Source organism: Cariama cristata, unplaced genomic scaffold (genome assembly GCF_000690535.1).
Source record: "Cariama cristata isolate BGI_N322 unplaced genomic scaffold, ASM69053v1 scaffold21220, whole genome shotgun sequence".
Taxonomy (NCBI): domain Eukaryota; kingdom Metazoa; phylum Chordata; class Aves; order Cariamiformes; family Cariamidae; genus Cariama; species Cariama cristata.
This window is the reverse complement of record NW_009595519.1, coordinates 7612-25273: the sequence shown is the minus strand read 5'-3', so window position 1 is coordinate 25273 and position 17662 is coordinate 7612. Positions and strand designations below refer to the sequence as shown.

Genomic DNA, 17662 nt, shown 5'->3' with positions numbered 1-17662 from the left:
TCCTCTGAGTGCCCTCACGGTCCCCATTTTTTGCCTGAATCGCCGCGGTTTCTTTCTCCATCTGGTTGTGGAGGGGTTGACCAGCACATCCCAGTCGTCGGCTCTGCCTGCATCCCTTTTAGGGTCCTCTCGGAGCTCTTCTCATCTTTGCCGGATGAGATGTGCAGAACTTAACGCTTGAAATGGAGATAATATTCCTAGCCATGAGGGTTTTGAAAGCCCGCGAAAGGCTGGCCAAGGTTTAGGGAGATCCTTCTGAACTGAGAGCAGCTCATTCGCCTTTTGAAACCCACCACAGCTAACCCCAGCTACCCCCTGCACGTCGAGCAGGGATGTTCAGAGAGCAGAGATGGGAAACTTGGGCTCTGAGACCAGAGCATTTTGGTGCACGGCTGCCGAATTGCTGTTTTGGTACCTTGGAGTGACATCCAGCATCATCCCCTTGAGCACTTTAACCATTTTAGCCAATTTTCTGGGCTGTGCATGTTAGGAAAAGCCCAGCAGAGAGGTGAGCGCTGCGATACGAATGGAGTTGCTTAAAAAATGGGAAATAGGAGCTGACTTTTTTCATCAGGTGGAGTAAGGAGGTTAAAGATGTGGGCTCAGGTGATGGCTGGGAGAGACCGAAAGTCTTTTATGGATTCAGAGAAGCAGCGTGGTGTAGCCAAGGTGTAGCCAGCAGCCCTGCCGAACCAGCGGGGAGCGAGGCAGTGACCCTCCCTGCCTGAATATCGGGGACTGACCCAGACCGAGCACCTTGGCAACTCTTCTGAGTGAGCTGGTTAATGTTTAAAACCATGTGGGAGGGCTCCTCTTCGAGCAAAGATCTCCTGGGTAGGAGAAGCCGGGACAGGAGTTGGACAAGAGCGAGTCCGGTTTGTCCTGTGGGCAAACCCCATTGCATTCCAGGAGCAGGAGTCAAGCTTTAAAAATGATGAAACTGGTGTTGAAACCAGAAGGATTTGTTGGTTTGGTTGGTTTTTTTTTCTTCTCGTGATGGGAATTTTTTGGCTTTTAAGTATAAAAGCTTCTCCTTCCCCTTGGCTGCACTTGGGACATTTAGTTGTAGTCAGCTCAGAAATTATCAGAGCGCTTCCCAAGCATGGGCATGTTAAAAAATGGTGCTTGGGATGTATCTGTAACCCAAAAAACGGGGACTTGGGGACAAAACGGTGATGGGTTGCAAGAGCTGACACTGGCTACTACTCTTAAAAAGGGGCTTTTGGTTGCCCATCCAGCCTTGCTTTACCAAGCACCTCTGCTCCTGACTGTGCTGGGCACCCATTGATCCGTCCCTCCGGCCCCGCGCGCCCACGGGCACCTTCTCCATCTGCTGAGCAATGGGGTCCATCCCCCAAATCATGTCTTCTCCTGGCCCTCCTTCTCCGTCAGGCCGGAGGGAAGTAATGACAAGTGACAGAGCTCTGCAAAGTGAGCAAATAAATGAGATAATGAGCACCCTTGACAAGGCAGTGATGAATGGAGCCCGCCTGCCCAGCTAACAGACCCTGCGGGTACCTCCACGAGTAGACGAGGGGATGAAGGAGGTGGGAAGGAAAAAGCCTGCAACTCCTTCCAGCTCCTCGGGGCTGGGTGATGGGACCGAGTCCAGATGCTCTTTGATAGCCCCTGTTAAGCAGGGTGAGTTGTGCTTATTGCTGGTCCTCCGAGGAGCATCCACATCTTGAGATACTTTGCTCTTTCAGACTGGGGAGGTCACTGCAGCCATCCCTGCTCCACTGGCGAGGACCAGTAGGACCTCAGTGGTGCAGAAATTGGGCAGCTTGAACCTGGGAAGGAGCCCGGTGTCCAGATTTTAGGACAGCCCCGGTGTGTCTGCAGCTTTATATCGCTGTTGGAGATGGTGGGACCACAGAGCAGGACGGGTTCCCCAAATCTTCCGCAAACAACCCAATGGCAAACGCTCACACCTTTTTCCCCATCCCAAATATTTCCTCCTTCCTTGTCCAGGTGGGTGGTTGAGCCCCATCTCCCACTGAGAGCGAAGCCCGTCTGATGATTAATGACGTTAATTACACAAAGCTATTCCTACCCCAGTTCTCACTGTTCCCTTGCATTGGTTTGTTCACAGGGCCCAGGAAATTAAACGCTAACTCTATAATCACTGCGAAATGAAAGAAATATGCAGATGTGCCTTGAGCGTGATTAAGAAACCAGCCACCACGTGCTGTCTGTTCCCCATCGCTGTTGGATTGTTTATCTAACAGGGGGAATACAGGGGAGAGGAAGAATTTTATTTTTTTTTTTTGTGCGTGGCACATTATTTTTCTAGTTTAATTAAATGTAATTTACTTTGCTAGATACTCTTTCTCTTTTGGGCTGGTTTTTTCCTTCCATGTTTTGTGTCCCATGGCTTTGAATCTCTCCTGGCTCCCTTGTCACCAACTTTCATCCTATTACTGGGCAGAGTTTTCTTAACCACCCAGCTCCCGGAGCCCTGTGACCAGAGTCTAATATATGCCTGTAAAAATAATTTGCTTTCTCTTCTGATGAGGCAAAGGCAAATACGAACCCCAAAAGACTTAGATATCCAAGTAAACAACCATAATTCAAGGTATCATCTCCCCCCAGCCAGCGGACACAGAGGTACCTTAACAATCGAGTGGTTGTAAACATTTTGGATCCTCAGCACTTCCAGTGAAAGACATTTCTCATCCTTTTCAGGCTGCAGGTGACTTTACGGGCATGAAGCAGATATCGAGGATGCTACCGCCTGGCACCTGGGTTTGGGGAGATGGACATGGTCCAGCGGGCAAACAGGCTCAGAGCAGCACAGGGTTCAGCTCTTCAGGGTTGAGCTTATTAACGCGGCGCTGATAGACGTGCTACAGCTCTGCCTTCCCATGTTCACAGCCTTGCTGTCTTGCTTGCCGAGCTCCCCGAGCGAGCTCTAGGGTCGGCCACGGTTCGCCAGGCTGCGGAAGGAGAAGGGAAGTTTCATTTGGGTCAGCGGTGGCTGTAAGGGCGAGGGTTTGCACCGGACACGGTACCTGGCTGTGTTCTGACAGCGTGGCTGGCAGTGTTTCCCCAAGATTAATTCGGTTTAGACCCGGCACAACTCCAGCTGGGCTCGGGGGTTCCTGCTCTGAGAGAAGCGGTGTCTGGTCGAGGGGTGGTGATCGCTGCAAGGTGGCAAGGAGCAGGTTTAGAGCTCTGGGTGCTGATTCTCATCCCAGCATCTCTGTTTCCCTCTCAGCGCCTGGAGAACTGCTTGCCCCTTGCAGCAGCGGAGTCTGGATGTTCCCTGCAACCCACTCAGCACTGCAGCTGGTTTGCAGGAAAGCCGACGCATTGCTCCGTCGACTTTCCCAGCGCCAGTTCCTAAAGCAGCACATCGGGAAGGGCTCTGGGATGCAGATTTACGGTTTTGAAAGTGCTGAAGGGTTGGAGGATGTACTCAGCATCTCTCTCGGTCCAGATCCAGGGACCAGCAGAGGGCAGCCGTGAAGGCTAAGGTGCCAGAAATAAACTCCTGGGAGCCAGATTCCAGCAGTGCCAGGGGCTGCAGGGCTGGAAACAGGAGGGCAGGAGCTGTTCCCATGCAGCACTGGCATCCTGAGGGGCAAAGGGGAGCCCTGAACTGTTAATGCTTTAAGAAACCGGTTTAGTCCCAGCCTAGGAGATTCCTGGAGCCCAGACTTTGATCTTCTCTCTTATCATCAGCAGTGGTTTAGAGAGGATCCACTGGAAGGGGTATTTACAGGCACCCGGTCTCAGTAAAGAGTTTGCACTAACGTGAAGAGCCCGTGGCTGGTGTGACTGATTGCGAGGATTTAAGGGAAAGTGATTTATGAAACACAGAGGTGCTGCCGTCCCTGTATTATCACATTTCTTTTATTTCTAAACTTGTCTAACACCGCAAGCGTAGCACTTACAATCCATCACCCGGTTTCTTCATCCTCTATTTCCTTCTGAGAAGCCTGTGTGAAACCAGACGCTAAAGAAACGAGGGCGACAGCTGGCAATGTTGAACGAGTATTGTCGGTGTCATGCAGTACCCTGAAAATGAGATCCTCCAACCTGTCCTCCCAGTCGTCTGGGAGGGGTTAAGTTGCTCTTTCTCCCTTGTTTCTCCCAAGGTATTTTCCTACCTTCTGCTTCCCAATCCTCCCTTTTTTTCTGCTCTTTTTGCTCACCGATCGTCTCTAGAGTCCCAGTAGCTCCACGCCTCCTGTGTTGCTAACACGCTGCTGGAGAATGTGGCCCCTTCTTTCCTAGCTGTTGCACAAATTGAATTATAAGCCAGATCTATAATCTGCTTCCAGCTTTCATTTCCCCCTCCCTCTTAATGCAATTAAGCTTAAATGTGGTTAATTACAGTTTATCCTAACTATCTTGGTGGCAGCTTCACGCATCTTTGACTGCTCACACAGTTTTTTTCCATTACTGGGGTCTTGCCGATACAGCCGCTGTAATATCGGAGCCTGTCAGCCTTGCGCGGAGAAGCAGCGTCCCAAACCCCTTTCCTGATTCCTGGATGTGGTTTTGCTGGTGCCAGGAGAAAGATGAAGCTAGAAAGATGCATGACCTGTTTAAAAAAAAAAAAAAAAGATGCACAAGTTTAATTAACAATAAGCTTTTAAACTGGTTACATTAATCCCAAAAAGCAGAGTAATTCACTGTCGGTGCTACGGTAAATTTAAGGCCACAGTTTAAGCAGAGAAACGAGCAGCCAAGTGGCACTGCACCCGTGTAATGCGCTTGGGCACGACCATGCAGCCTTTGCTAGGCTACTGCCAAAATGGAAGCTGCCTTGTTAATCTAGACTCGGGTTTAAACCAATAATCCCAGTTAGTCTTGGAAGCGCAGTAAAGCTACCACGCTACTTTGGGATGACAGCCCGCCTGCGTACAACTTGCTCGTGGCTTTGTGGACTAGGAGAGTCTACGCTGCAGTTTGTGACCTGGTCCCTGAGGCTTTGGCTTACCTTTTTTTTTTACCCCCCTCTTCTTTACTTTTAACTTCCCTTTTCTTTATTCCTACCCCCTCCATCACAAGTCAGGCTGGGCTGTACGTGGAGGTCTCCCTCACTGTTAAGTCAGCCAGTTGCTTGAGTTAAACAGGGGGGTTGCTAGTAAGTGACGGCTCAACAGCTTTCACCGTTTAAAAAATCTCTTTAGATTTTTTAAATCTGGATTATGTTTAACGGGTATCTGCCTTAAGAGCATCCACACAGAGGGACTCAGAAGCCGACTGCGTTAGCTTGGTGTGCTCTGTGTAGCAGATCACTCGCTAAGGCAACTTGAAATTCAATTTTTTTTTTCCCTAAGGTTCCTGTTAGCAGAAGTGTACCTTTCCTCTTCTCGATCCTGAACGCAGGCTTAGTTTTTTGCTGAAACATTGTCCTTGGGCCATGGCTGTTTTGTATGAACATTTTAATTCTTTCCGAGTCCTGCTTTAAAGGACTTGGAAGGAGGATTTACTCTCAGCCCTTGTATCGAGGATGCTCTGTTATTCCTAATCCACAATTGGAACCACAGCACGGAGAGGATATGCCCAGAGCTATCCAAAACCTCTAGCAGGGCACGGGCAGGGACCACAGCTCCTAACTGCCAAGTGCCTATCTCCGGCTTGTCACCCGCCCAGGGTGCAGAGCTCTGAAACCCTTCGGAAGGTACCGGAGCCGTTTTGCCAGGAAAGTTGGCTCCAGTCGCTACGGTAGGACGGGATGGAGTTAAACATCGCTCTTGGTGGCAGGCAGCAGCCCTGCCCAGCCATGTTGCCCCGTTCCTGCTACCGAATCGTCCCCTGTGCCACCGCACGCTCCCTTCCTCGTTTAAAACAGAGAAAAGAGGGAGAGAGCGCAGAGTTTAATTTAAATCACATCTCCCAAGCTTGTTCTTTTCTCAATCAATATTGCTTTTTACATCATATCTAATCTCTTTTTTTTTCCCCCCTCCAAAGTAAAATTTAATTAAATAATTCTAATGAATGTTTAATGATGTTCTTTTGTCATTATTAAATCTGTAATAAAAGTGTCTGCAGCCCTTCTACTTCCCTCCCCCTCACTTCCCCCATTAAGACCCCCACCGCCAGCCCTCCCTCTCCCGTGCACACACCGTCCTGCTGTCTCTCTTTTTCCCTGCCTTCCCCCCTCCTCGCTGTGACAACGCCAGCATTCAGACCTGCAAACAGGAAATGAGAAAAGGAGAAACAGGATATTGAGTTTGGATACTATCTGGATCGGTAATATCACCCCTAGCTACTAAGCGAAGGAACCCTTCTCCTGCCAGGCATACTAATGGAGATGCGGAGGCTTCCCGGAGCCATGCAATAAGGCAGGACAAAATCAATATGAATTGATAACTCCCAATTTTAAACCCGCGGACCTGGCGTGAGTTTTCGGTTTGTTGAGCGGAGAGGGGAGAAAAGAAGAGGAGAGAGAAAGGAGCTGATGGTTCCCTTCTCAGGGGACAGCAGAAAGGTGCTATCTCAGTGATACAGGACCAGAAATTTTGTCTTTTCACAAAAAGGTAGAATCCCCACAGAGATACAATCCCCATTTTTTTGGGAACCAGGAATTGGAGCTTCCTAAGAGCTCGGTGCGGAGCAAGAGCCGGCTTGGGGGCAGCTCGCCAAGGCACTACACCAGCTCTCTGCACTTGGAAGAGAAAATCATTTCAAAAAGAAGAGGGCAATGCCGTTCTCTGGGCACGCGGGCAGAGGTGGCTGGCTCGGGGCAGGACCCACCTCCTCTATCCCACATCAGCAAGAGGCTTTGCTCTGTTGTCCCTGACAGCTCGCAGAATATCCCTTAAAAAGCACCAAGCACAGGACCCCGCAAGAGCTTCTGAATTACAGGGGGAGCTTTGCATGGGCTACAGAGACAGAAATGCGGCACCTGCTGCCTGTAGCTCTGCGCGTCTGCTGCGCCCGTCCCTGCTCAGCTCAGGCTCGGACTCCCATGGTCTCCTGTTGGAAAGATTAAAAAAAAGCATTGAGAGTATACTCTAAAGAGCATAAAAGCAAAACTGAAGCCTAGTTCTAGTCTAGCGCAGGTCTGTAGAGATTCAACAGCTGAATCCCACCTTCCTACAGCTCAGAGACAGCCTAATGTGGGATTAAAGCAGAGCAGGAACATTTTTGCCCCTGCTTCGCAGAGGTGAGGGTGATCGCAGAAGCTGAATTCCCCTCCACCGCACCGCCCCAGCGACCGAGAGCATTTTCAGCTTCGGAGGGCTCTCGCAGGGCTGTGAGTGCAAGGCAGCGTGGATGTTAAATGGGGTGGTAGCAGTTCAAAGTGCAGGGCAGGAGGGAAACCGCTCAAGGTACGCGTACGGCCGTCATCCCTCTCTTCTGGATGGGTTTGGAAGGATTCTGCTCATTTTCTTCCTCGGAAGCAGTGGTTAGTGCTGGCTTCTGTCGAGCAAGCGTGGTCCTGCCATGCTCTTTCCATCACTGCAGAAGTCCCCGGCCTGAGGGACAGTGGGGTTTCGGAAGGGCTGCACGCTGGAAACAGGAAAAAAACCTCATTTTTGGGACCCGTTTTCTCCGTCACTGAGCTCTGTCTGTAGGGAACGGCTGCGGGGTGTGGATGGGGGACGGTTTGGGGTGGGGGTCCGTGCTTGCAAAAGCACACAGCCCCCTTTTCCCGCTGTACTTTAGCCAGTAGCACCATCCCTCTCACCTCTCCTTCACCCGACAGAGACAACTCAACGCAACACAATCCCACCCTACCAGTACTCAGGGAAAAGGTGGTGGTGGGGGGAAACCCCCAAAACCCCCCAAAAAAACCAACCCACATTTTTTGTTAGCATTCGGCAGTGATATGACAGGCACCCTATGAATTCTGGGAGATTTTAATAAAGAAGACAGGCCTGTGAAATTTAATAAAAGAGTTCATCAGATTATATGGTGATGGCTCAGTGCCACCGTGCTGGCAGTAATATCCTCGCAGTGGGGGGTTTAACCCCTTGAGGGACAGAGCAGCAGCACAGTATTAAATCTTTCAGTAGCATTTCACTCGTGTCACTTTAATATTTATGAATCTCTCTGGCTTTGGGAACCTCTTTGGTGCTGTTTTGCTTTTCTGTTTTGCTTGTGGTTTAGGTTTTCGGCAGCGGTAGTGGTTGGGTGCTTGGTGTCTGGGTTTTTTTTGTCAGCATCAGTTTTCGTCGCTGACATGAACAGAATCAAGCCCAGGGAGCGGAGCTTGTAACACCTCTTACCTTCTGGGTGGATGCCAAGGGCATTTATAGGGTCCAGTCAAGCAGGACCACACTTGTGAGATTCAGGGTTTTTTTGGCTACTTTCTATAACCATGTGCAATTACATTAAATGCTGCTCGTGGTGCTAAATGCAAAACTCTGGGGAGATCCCTTTGCTGCACGCTCCATCCCAAAATCCGCCAAGATCGTGGTGCTGCCCTCATCCTTACATTTCCAGCGACGGATAGAAAGGTTGGGTCATTCCCTCTGTGCGACTGTGAAGATGCGACAGCAATAGTGCGACGGTGGCTCTTCGACTCCTTCTGCCTTTTAGTGAAACATTTAAGTGAGATGACTAACACTTGTTATTTTGAATTTGTTTTTTCCGCTCCTCGGGGGAGAACATTGCATGCAGCAGGCAGTTTGGCTTTGGTAAGCTTTGATTTCTGGAGACTTCTTTTCCGGCGTACACGGCCACGTTAAGAGGAGGTTTGAGTACGTTTTGAGTCTTGGCCATTTTTGACAAGAGGCACAATAACATAATTACACAATTACAAAGTTCCTTTTGGGGGGTAAATCTATCCATGTAACCCACAAAGAGCTTCGGAGGGATCGGAGAGCCAAGGTAACTGTTGTCCTCAAATTCCTCCTTCTCTCTCTGACCCAAACGTTGCTGGAAGAAGTCAGAAATTAAGCAGAAGGGAATTTTTTTCCCCCTTAATCCCCTGGTGCCACTCTGTATCGCTGAATTGGAGGAAATGGCTGTGGCGGTAAGGAATGAAAGAGCATATTGTGCTGCCGCTGCCTCCTTGTTTCCCTTGTGTGTCCCCTTCCCCATCACGCCCCTAGCCCCCAGCCCGAAATCTGGAAAGAGGCTTTGCAAGTTCCACTTCAATATTTCAGACAGCTACAATGGATTTTGCAGCTCAATGTTAAGTAAACAGACCTTGCTTAAGCCTGGACTGCTTCATTTTGACTAAACCCTAACTAAATAAGCTAGTTTCATGAAGCACAGGCCTCCCAGCTTATTCCTTGCTTCATTAACACCTTTTAATCCCATCGAGACAATCGTATGCCCCCCAAATTACCCTTCCCAGGCCTGGGTCAGCGTCTTCTCTGTGCCATGGCAGGTCAGGGAGGTTCTCAAATAACTTGCCGCTCGGCTCATCCCCATCTGGAGAGTTGGGAGCTGGGCTGCTGCTTCTCCTCCAGAGCCTTCGGCAAGGATTAACGGAGAGTTAGGCGTTGGGGTATTTTACCAGGGCTAAAGTCTGATAAATAAAGTCCACAAAATGTCTGAAAAGTTGTAGAAAGATCTCAGAGCTCCTCCGCTGTGTGCAAATGCCGGACAGATGCATGTGGTCACTTTGCTGCGATTCCTCTTCCTGCTGCTCCGCGCTTTAAAACTTTACTTAACTTCTCAGGGGGAAATTAATTACATGCTGGGTCCTCCCCACCTGTTTTGTTATTAAAAGGAAATTGTTAATGGTAAAAGAGAGACGGTGAAGCTGTAGGTAGGATGAGGGTATCAAATAAAGGAATTGTTTTTCACCGAGTACATAACTCCTCGCTACAGGATGCTGTTGGGACCAAGATTTCAGCAAGAAGATGTTGGGCATTGCTGTAGTACCCAGGCATAAAAGAGAAAGAGAGAAATAGCGTTGGGACTTTCAGGCACTGCTGCCCGTGCTTCTGCTCAACCTTTTCTGCAGATGTGCCAGCTGTGTGGCCCGAGAGCTGGCCTCAAATACCTCCCGGCAGGAAAAGTGTGGGCAGTCAGCGAATTTGGCCTCCAGCCCAGCATCAAAGCTCTCTTAAGATACCGTGTTATCTTCATCCTTGCTTGGGTGACACGTGCCGTCTCCGAGTCGGCAAACGGTACAGATGTGCTTGCCCTCTTTCCGCCAGTTGCCAGGCTGCCTCTTCTGCCCGCAACGCCGGTTCTCTTGCTTTGAGTGGCTACCAGTGCGAAGAACCGGCTACCAAAATCTGTCCCTGTAGCCCCAAGCCTCTCCCACCACGCTGACTCAGGAGTAACCGTTCCCCTCGCTCCCGAGCCGCCGCCTTTGCGATTCCCAGAGATGTTCCCACCTAGAAGCCCATCTGTCTTCCTGCTACTGCCACTTTGTCCATCAAGTTGAGCAATCCCCCAGCAGGAAAATCAAATTCTACCATTTGCAAAGGTAATTAATTTGAGGTAAGCTGGTAAGAAGGAGGTGGGATATGTACCTGCACGCACGCACCTCCCTCTACTTGCTGGATGGTTTCTGAATGTTCACAGGAATAAAAGTTGATAGTCTTACCACACCTCCCGTAAGGAAATCTTGAACAGAAATCAAATTCAGATGGGATTTTGAGGAAACTAAGAGTAAGGACATGGGGAGACTTGGTCAAAATAGAAGTGGAGGCACGTGGGCTATGAGGTTCAGGCGGTAGAAGGGTCTTTCCAAAAGAAGCGGGATATAGCTGTCGTGAGTTACAGGCACTTAGACGTGGTCCTGCTGCTGCCGTTGAGGCTCTGCTCTTCCCCTGGAGCATGCAGAGATCTCGCTCGTGTCCTTGCTGTTCCTAAATGCACTTTTCATTATGAACCTGGGAACCCACTTTATTTTTCGGACTGTCTCTCGGCGTAGTTTTTGCAGGCAGCCACTTCTAGACGTTGTGTAGCCACGTCCACAGCACAGCCTCCCAGGCCTCCTTGTAACCCACTGCCAGCAACGGAGATGTATTTTGTTCCTATGGCAACCCAAACAATATTACCTTGACTTAAACGGATTCAGGCAATATTAAAACCAGCCTCTTTAGGAATTCCTGGTGTTGGAGGGGCTGAGAATTTTAATTTTGTGTAATGCGAGCTGACACCGTGTTTATGAGCTGCTTGCTGAATGTTTTCTTCAATTAGTACAAAGCAGAGCGGATTTGTTTTCAGGGCTTAGCTGGGAGGTGGGAGGGTGCGGGCCTTGCGATGCCAAAAGCGTTATTGAGTTACGCTGCAGTAACGGTGCTTCCCTCACCTGATAGCTGCAAAAAAAGCCCTTTTCATGGAAATCTGGCACATGACAGCATCTTTAAATAAGGCTTGCTAACGGCCTCGTCCCAACAGCAGCGGGAGGAATCGGCTTGGTGCCTTGCAGGTGAATAGGTCTCCTTTCCCAGCTCTGACATCTGTTTCCATGTTTCCTTCTTCTGCTCCATCCCTCTCGCTATCAGCCTGCCCCCAGTCATCACGCTCAAAGCTCTCCTCTACCTGCCTTGGCTAAGCAATATTCTGGATGTTTTCCTCAAGCAACCTGTGATATCACCGAGGCTAGAAATATAAAAGGACCCAGGGAATGCTACCAGTAGCTATATGGATAAAAATAATTAAGAAAACACAAGTGTGAAACAAGACAGGGAGTTTTCCATCAGTGCTTTCCTAAACTCTCCCATTCCTTACTTGGAAACAGGTCGGGATATTGAAGTAAAGCTTCTGTTTTTCAGGTCTATGTTCTTCATGTATCTCTCCCTGGATCTGGGGCTCCGGGGCAGAACCAGCTTGGTTTGGGTGTGTTACGGGAGTAAACCCGTCTCTGAAAGATTCGGTGAGACCAGATGGGAGCCTGGGGCTAGCTTGTCGCAAAGTCAAATGATATTTGTGTCACTAGATACTGCTACACGACAGCATCTAACGAAGCGAGGCAGACCTTTCTTTAGGCGCAGTAATTCTCCCAGCTGAGACGCAAAGAAAAGTCAGTACTCACTTTTAAACCGGTTGTTTGAAGGATAAGGGACAGAAATCTGGAAAGAAGAATAGTTTGATTACCCACAACTGGCATAACTCATTACAAGTGGTTCTCAAGAAGATAAAGACGTGACAAAGTCTAGTTGCTGGGCATGGAATAAAGTAAGATTTAAATTGGAAAGAAGGAATGAGGAGGTAGTTAGCCTCTGGAACCGCTTCCAAATGGATGCGGACAGATCCTCCTTCGCTTGGAGCCTCCAGAGCACGATGGGCTGGCCTTCGCTATGCATCCACCACCAGCGAACAGGCTTGAGGTGGGAATCCCTGGGCGAGATCCTCTGGGTTGCAATGAACACAGGGTCAGACCACATCACCGTTATCTTCCACCCAGGCTTAAAGTCCAGGAACATTAATAACTTCATGTTTAGTAACAGGTCACATGTTTCCGACTGATCCTAGATAGCCGTGATCGTGGACTGGCTCTATTGTTGTGTCTTTTTAATTCTTTTTACTATTTCACTTCTGCTGGAACGGAAGGATGCTGGCGTTAGGAAAGGGACAGACTTGGACTCAGCCCAGATTCAGACTGGGATTGTGCCGGGAACACGCTCACAGTTTGCTCCTTCGTCAGACAGTGAGAGGTTGTGGTTAAAAGGCTGCTCTTTACTCCCAGCTTTTGCAACTCAAACTCGATTATTATTTTTCAAGTGTCACTTACAGAAAGACAAAGGGGAAAGGGGGAGAGAAAGAGAGACGGGGAGGGAAAGAGGAACATGCATGCAAACATGCTCACACAAAGGAGAGAGAAATCCCACACTATTCCAGTTGGAATGTCCCAGACACTTCAGCCGAAAGCCACTGCACAGCACAAATCCATGGTGGTATTTGGAAGGGATGAGCCCACCCCTGTAAGCCTCTTCATCCTGCTCCACAGAGTTTGCCAGGAGGATTAACCCAGTCTTGTTCTCAATCCCAGTTTATGAGTTCCCTGCTGGTGGGGAAGATCCTGTGTGTTTAAACAACAGCCTAATTAATCCCTATTTTATTACTTTCTCTTGTCAAGTGGCTAAATAGAAGCTGTCAGCCGGCAGCCACCACCGCTCACGTTTGTTTAGATCCCAAATTACTTCATCAGAACCATCTGCTCCGTACGTGGGGTGCTCAGCAGTTGTTTATTTCTCTCTCTGGACACGGTGTGGGGCACAAACAGCCTCCCTCGTGGGACTCCCTGCGTAAGGCTCCTCCAAGCCCTGGGGATGGTCCTGGAGGGCTCCACTAAGTCCTCTCACTAGGAACGACCTAACAAAGCCAGGCAGTGAACAGCTCTGGAGAAGAAGAGGGGACTTAGAGCTCTGTCTTGTTGGGCCAGGCAAGTTCGTGTTCCTCCCTGGTACTACGGAGGCTCGGAAAGCCCCAAAACACAGTTGGGATGTACGCTTCTTGCCGGGATGTGCTAGCACAGCTCCAAACATCCACCCCCTTCTTCCCTTGGCTTCTTGAGCCCCCCAAAGCAGGGCTGATCTCCCCTGCCCCACTGTCTAACCGCTGGCACCTTCTTTGCAGGCTGTTCCAGACCAAGTGCAGCAGCTGTTTGAAGGCGATCGCTCCTTCCGAGCTCATCATGCGGGTGCTGGAGAACGTCTACCACGTTCACTGCTTCTACTGCTGCGAGTGCGAGCGGCGTCTGCAGCGGGGAGACGAGTTTGTGCTCAAAGAAGGGCAGCTCCTCTGCCGCAGCGACTATGAAAAGGAGAAGGAGATGCTGAGTGCTATCAGCCCCGCACCCACTGAGTCTGGTGAGGGGCTGGAGCCGTGCTCAGGGCGGGGAACCGGGGTGAAGCTTGTAGAGGGCAAGGTATCGCTTAATCCCTAATTAACTATGGGGAAGGCTGCAGAGGGAGGAGATGGAGGGAGGTGGAGGTTGTAGCATCTTTTCCCCTTGGTGACAGGCAGCCAAGGGGGTAGCAGGCTGCCGAGATCTACTCGGTCGACGTGGCGAGCTTTGGCTGGGCTGATCTCAGAGATTAGAGAACGGGTGATACGGGGCCAGGCTGGCCTATCAGCGCTGTCTCTGAATTGACAGCGTTCCCCCCGAGCCACAGCTCAGTCCATGAGCTTTCCTGGCTTCATTCTGTGCTTCTGCTCTAAATCACACCTTGGAAGGAGCAAAACTCTAGACAAGTTTCTCTGAATCTTTGTCCTGGGAGATGGCCTGGAAAGGCCACTCTCTGCTAAATCATTGCTACCGATCTTCCGTTGCAGTGAAAAGCGAGGATGAAGACGGCAGCCACTCGCACGGCAAAGGCAGTGAGGAAAGCAAAGACCACAAGCGCTCCAAGCGCCCGCGCACCATCCTTACCACACAGCAGCGTCGGGCATTCAAGGCCTCGTTCGAGGTTTCCTCGAAACCTTGCAGAAAGGTATAAGGAGACCACTCAGCGCAACTGCTGGCTTGGATCTTTTTAAGTGCAACTTAAGTTCTGATTCAGCTCTTCGGGTTTTGTGGACAGGTGAGAGAGACCCTGGCAGCTGAGACGGGCTTGACTGTGCGGGTGGTACAGGTCTGGTTCCAGAACCAAAGAGCAAAGGTGAGTGATGGTTCCCGTGTCACAGCTGGGTTCTGCGTGCCTGTGGGATATCACGCACACTCGTTCAATTAAAAGGAAACACAGAATAGCTTAGAAAAAGAAAAAAAAAATTAGAAGAACAGAAGAACATCTATGCAGGACCAAACCACAGGTCCACCTAGTCCTACAACACGTACCTTAAAGAGAAATACAAAAACCCATTAATTAGGTGTTTGCAGGGCTTAATGTTCTTCATGTTGGGGTTTTTTTTGATTACTCTTTTCCTACTTGCATTTCCCCCCTCATTCTAGAAAGACTAGAAGGATTTCCCACTTCTTTCTTCTAGAAGTTGAAACATTTCCTAATTTTGCAGAATTTAAAGGGTGAAAACAGAAAATACGTCGCTTTGAAAACCTCACTTTGTAGCAAACCAAAGTCCTTTGGTTTTTAAACTGCAAATGGCATCTCCCACCAAGATAATACAGCCTTTTCTGTCAGCCCACCAAGATAATATAGCCTTTTCTGTCAGCTCTGTTTCTCACGCAGGGACGACCGCAGAGAATATTGACTGCAGAGGACTCACCCAGAGCAGGGTTATACCACGGCACCGCTCGGTCCCTGTGAAAGGCAGGCAGCAGTTGCTGTGTTTAAACGCAACCCACCCCCCTCCTCTCTCAGTCAGAACCTCAAATCCGGGGTCTCCGTCTCTTTGCAGATGAAGAAGATCGCTCGCAGGCAACAACAACAGCAGCAGCAACAGCAGGATCAAGACCAGTTGGGCAACCCTCGCTTAGGGACCGGGAGAGGGACCGGTCGCAGCAGCAGGCAGAGCAATGATGATAGCGAAGGTGAGGAGGCGCTGCGCACGACCACAGCTCGGGGGGCTGCAGGCTGGGACGGAGGGGTTTGACTCTGATGTATTTGAGAGAGAATGTGCGCGGGAAGAGATTAGCAAAAACACCCAGGTTGTAACTGAATTGGTGTGTAGCGGCTGGAATAATGAGGGGATGTTCAGCAAGACTCGATGATTTTAAAGGTCCTTTCCAACCTAAACGGTTCTGTGATTCGTGACGCAGCACGCAGCTCCTCTTTTTGAGAAGACGATGTTTTTTTTTCCTGTTGCACGTATGCACAGACCACGCTGCGGTGCTGGTCCAGAGTTAGACCACCAAATATTGCCGCAGTAATGTTATCGCGACAGTGCTCTGCCCCTTTGCTTCAACCCATCCAACCGGTTGTGTCTTTAGACGGCGCAAGCGTTCACGGCCTGGATGGGCTCATGGTCCCCTACCCCAGGATCCCCCAGCAGCAGCTGCTGCCCCTGGATCAGAACGGCTACAGCACAGATTTATACAGACAAGGGCTGACGCCGCCCCAACTTCCAGGAGACCACCTGCACCCCTACGGTAGGAGAACGGTGTGGAGATTGTCCTCTCTCTGCACCAAAGCGGCACGTAGCAGTCCAAGTCGTGAAAAGCCAACTCTGCTGTGACTGCTGAGTGAGTGCTCCGCAGGACTTGGACCTTGTGCGGAGCCTTTCTCTAAAGTTTAGTGAAGGCAGAGCCTCGGACTGAGCTCTGCTAGGGGCCAGGGAGTGAGGCCGGGGGCTTCCCTCCATCCAACGTGAAGTATTTGGGTGAGGGAGGAAAGAGTTACGCCTAAAGTTGGTCCTGTGTGCGGGGCTCATCTCATACCAGCCCTGTTGACCATCGCTCCAGGTGAAACACGGCCTTGCTGTCACCCTTTTTCTCCCAGGGGACCTGCTTATGCCACATTCACACTCATTTCCTTTTCCTTCCTCTTTTAGACTCAGAAGGAGTTTTTCACGATATGGACAGTGACAGCATCAGCCACCTGGGAGATTGCCTGCTGTCGACGGCTGAAGCCAACCTCCTCCAAGCCCGCGTGGGCAACCCTATTGACCGACTCTACTCCATGCAGAGCTCATACTTCACATCCTGACCATAGCAAAGCTCCCGGTTTTTCACGAGTATCTCGGATGGATGCTGCTTCGAATTCAGAATGAGGGTGAGGGAGAAGAAACCAGACTGAGACCTTCAGAGACGTTCCTTGAGCACTGCACAACGGAGGAGGCAACTAGGTCCGCCACACGTATAAGCACTAATTCATGAAGACCTTTTCACAGCCCGAAGGACTTTGGATCGCCTCTCTCCCTTTTTTCTAGCCACGAGTAGATCGATGGTATGATGTTGTTTAGCTGTAACTTTAGCAGTTTGTCCAGTGTTTAAGCTTTTGAGCATTATGTCCTGCAAACAAAGACTGGCCAAGCTAACCAGAGCTGCTCCTGGAAGCAGGAGGTGCCCTTTCCACAAGAACTCTGTTTATTTAAGTCTTGGTTGCTCACTGTGCTGTTTTGCCTCATTTCCCAATCCAGATGCAGACTTCAGGGGACAAGTTTAACTCTCAACAGTAAAATCCAAGGTCCTGAGACATCTCTAAGGGATGCCACTACTGCTTCCGAGATTTTTCTACGTGGCTGTGGATCAGCTGGCCCAGGACAGTTTTTTAACGTTTGACATTTCAGAAACGCACAGTAGTTTGGCCCCCGATTGAAATGGCTATGCTCGCTTATCTGTGTCAAGAAACAACAGAACATTTATCCTCTGTCATGTCCAAGGATGCCAAGAGAAGTGCACGACACCCACAGTCAGTTCTCTATCACTGCCTTTATGACCGCCTGTCTCCCAAAGAGCAGTTTTACTCCCTTTATGGACAGAACAAAGACTTATTCTCACAAAATGACAGCTGCCAGCCACACTAATTTCTGCTTGTTGCTTTTTTAAAACGGCAAAGCGAAACGATTTTACTCTAAAAATACTCCAGCTAGAAAGCCCTTCCTCTGTAGGTCTGCTCACAGAGCGATTTCCCACCCTGACTGTGGTCCTTGTTCACCCCAGGGCATCCCAACACCCTCCAACAAGTGACGAGAGAAAGAAACTGGATTGCGTTATCCTATAACGTGTCCCTCCCTAAGAGGCTACGTTTGGTTTTCTCTTCGAGGGCAACCCACGGGGGACATCAGGCCTCGGCCAAGAGAAAAGCACATCTCTGCCGTGGATAGAAAGGAATAATCCATTTTCTCCATCCATCGTCACGCCAGGAGGCAGGCGAGCTACGAGAAGCAGGTGGGCACCGATGTGTGTACCCACAAAAAGGGCAAGAGAGAGCAGAGAATGGAAGTCTGA

The 17662-nt window shown here is 49.9% G+C and overlaps 1 protein-coding gene across 1 annotated transcript in view; it reads left to right on the top strand.

The window, feature by feature from the left end:
• Positions 1-16418, top strand: part of LOC104163563 (LIM homeobox transcription factor 1-alpha-like) — a 21487-nt gene extending 5069 nt beyond the window's left edge. The window contains exons 2-7 of the mRNA XM_009702610.1: positions 13453-13685; positions 14152-14309; positions 14400-14477; positions 15172-15304; positions 15704-15862; positions 16264-16418. Of these exons, the coding sequence (XP_009700912.1) occupies positions 13453-13685; positions 14152-14309; positions 14400-14477; positions 15172-15304; positions 15704-15862; positions 16264-16418 (916 nt within the window). The remainder of the gene's footprint in view (positions 1-13452; positions 13686-14151; positions 14310-14399; positions 14478-15171; positions 15305-15703; positions 15863-16263) is intronic.
• Positions 16419-17662: the final 1244 nt, after the last annotated feature.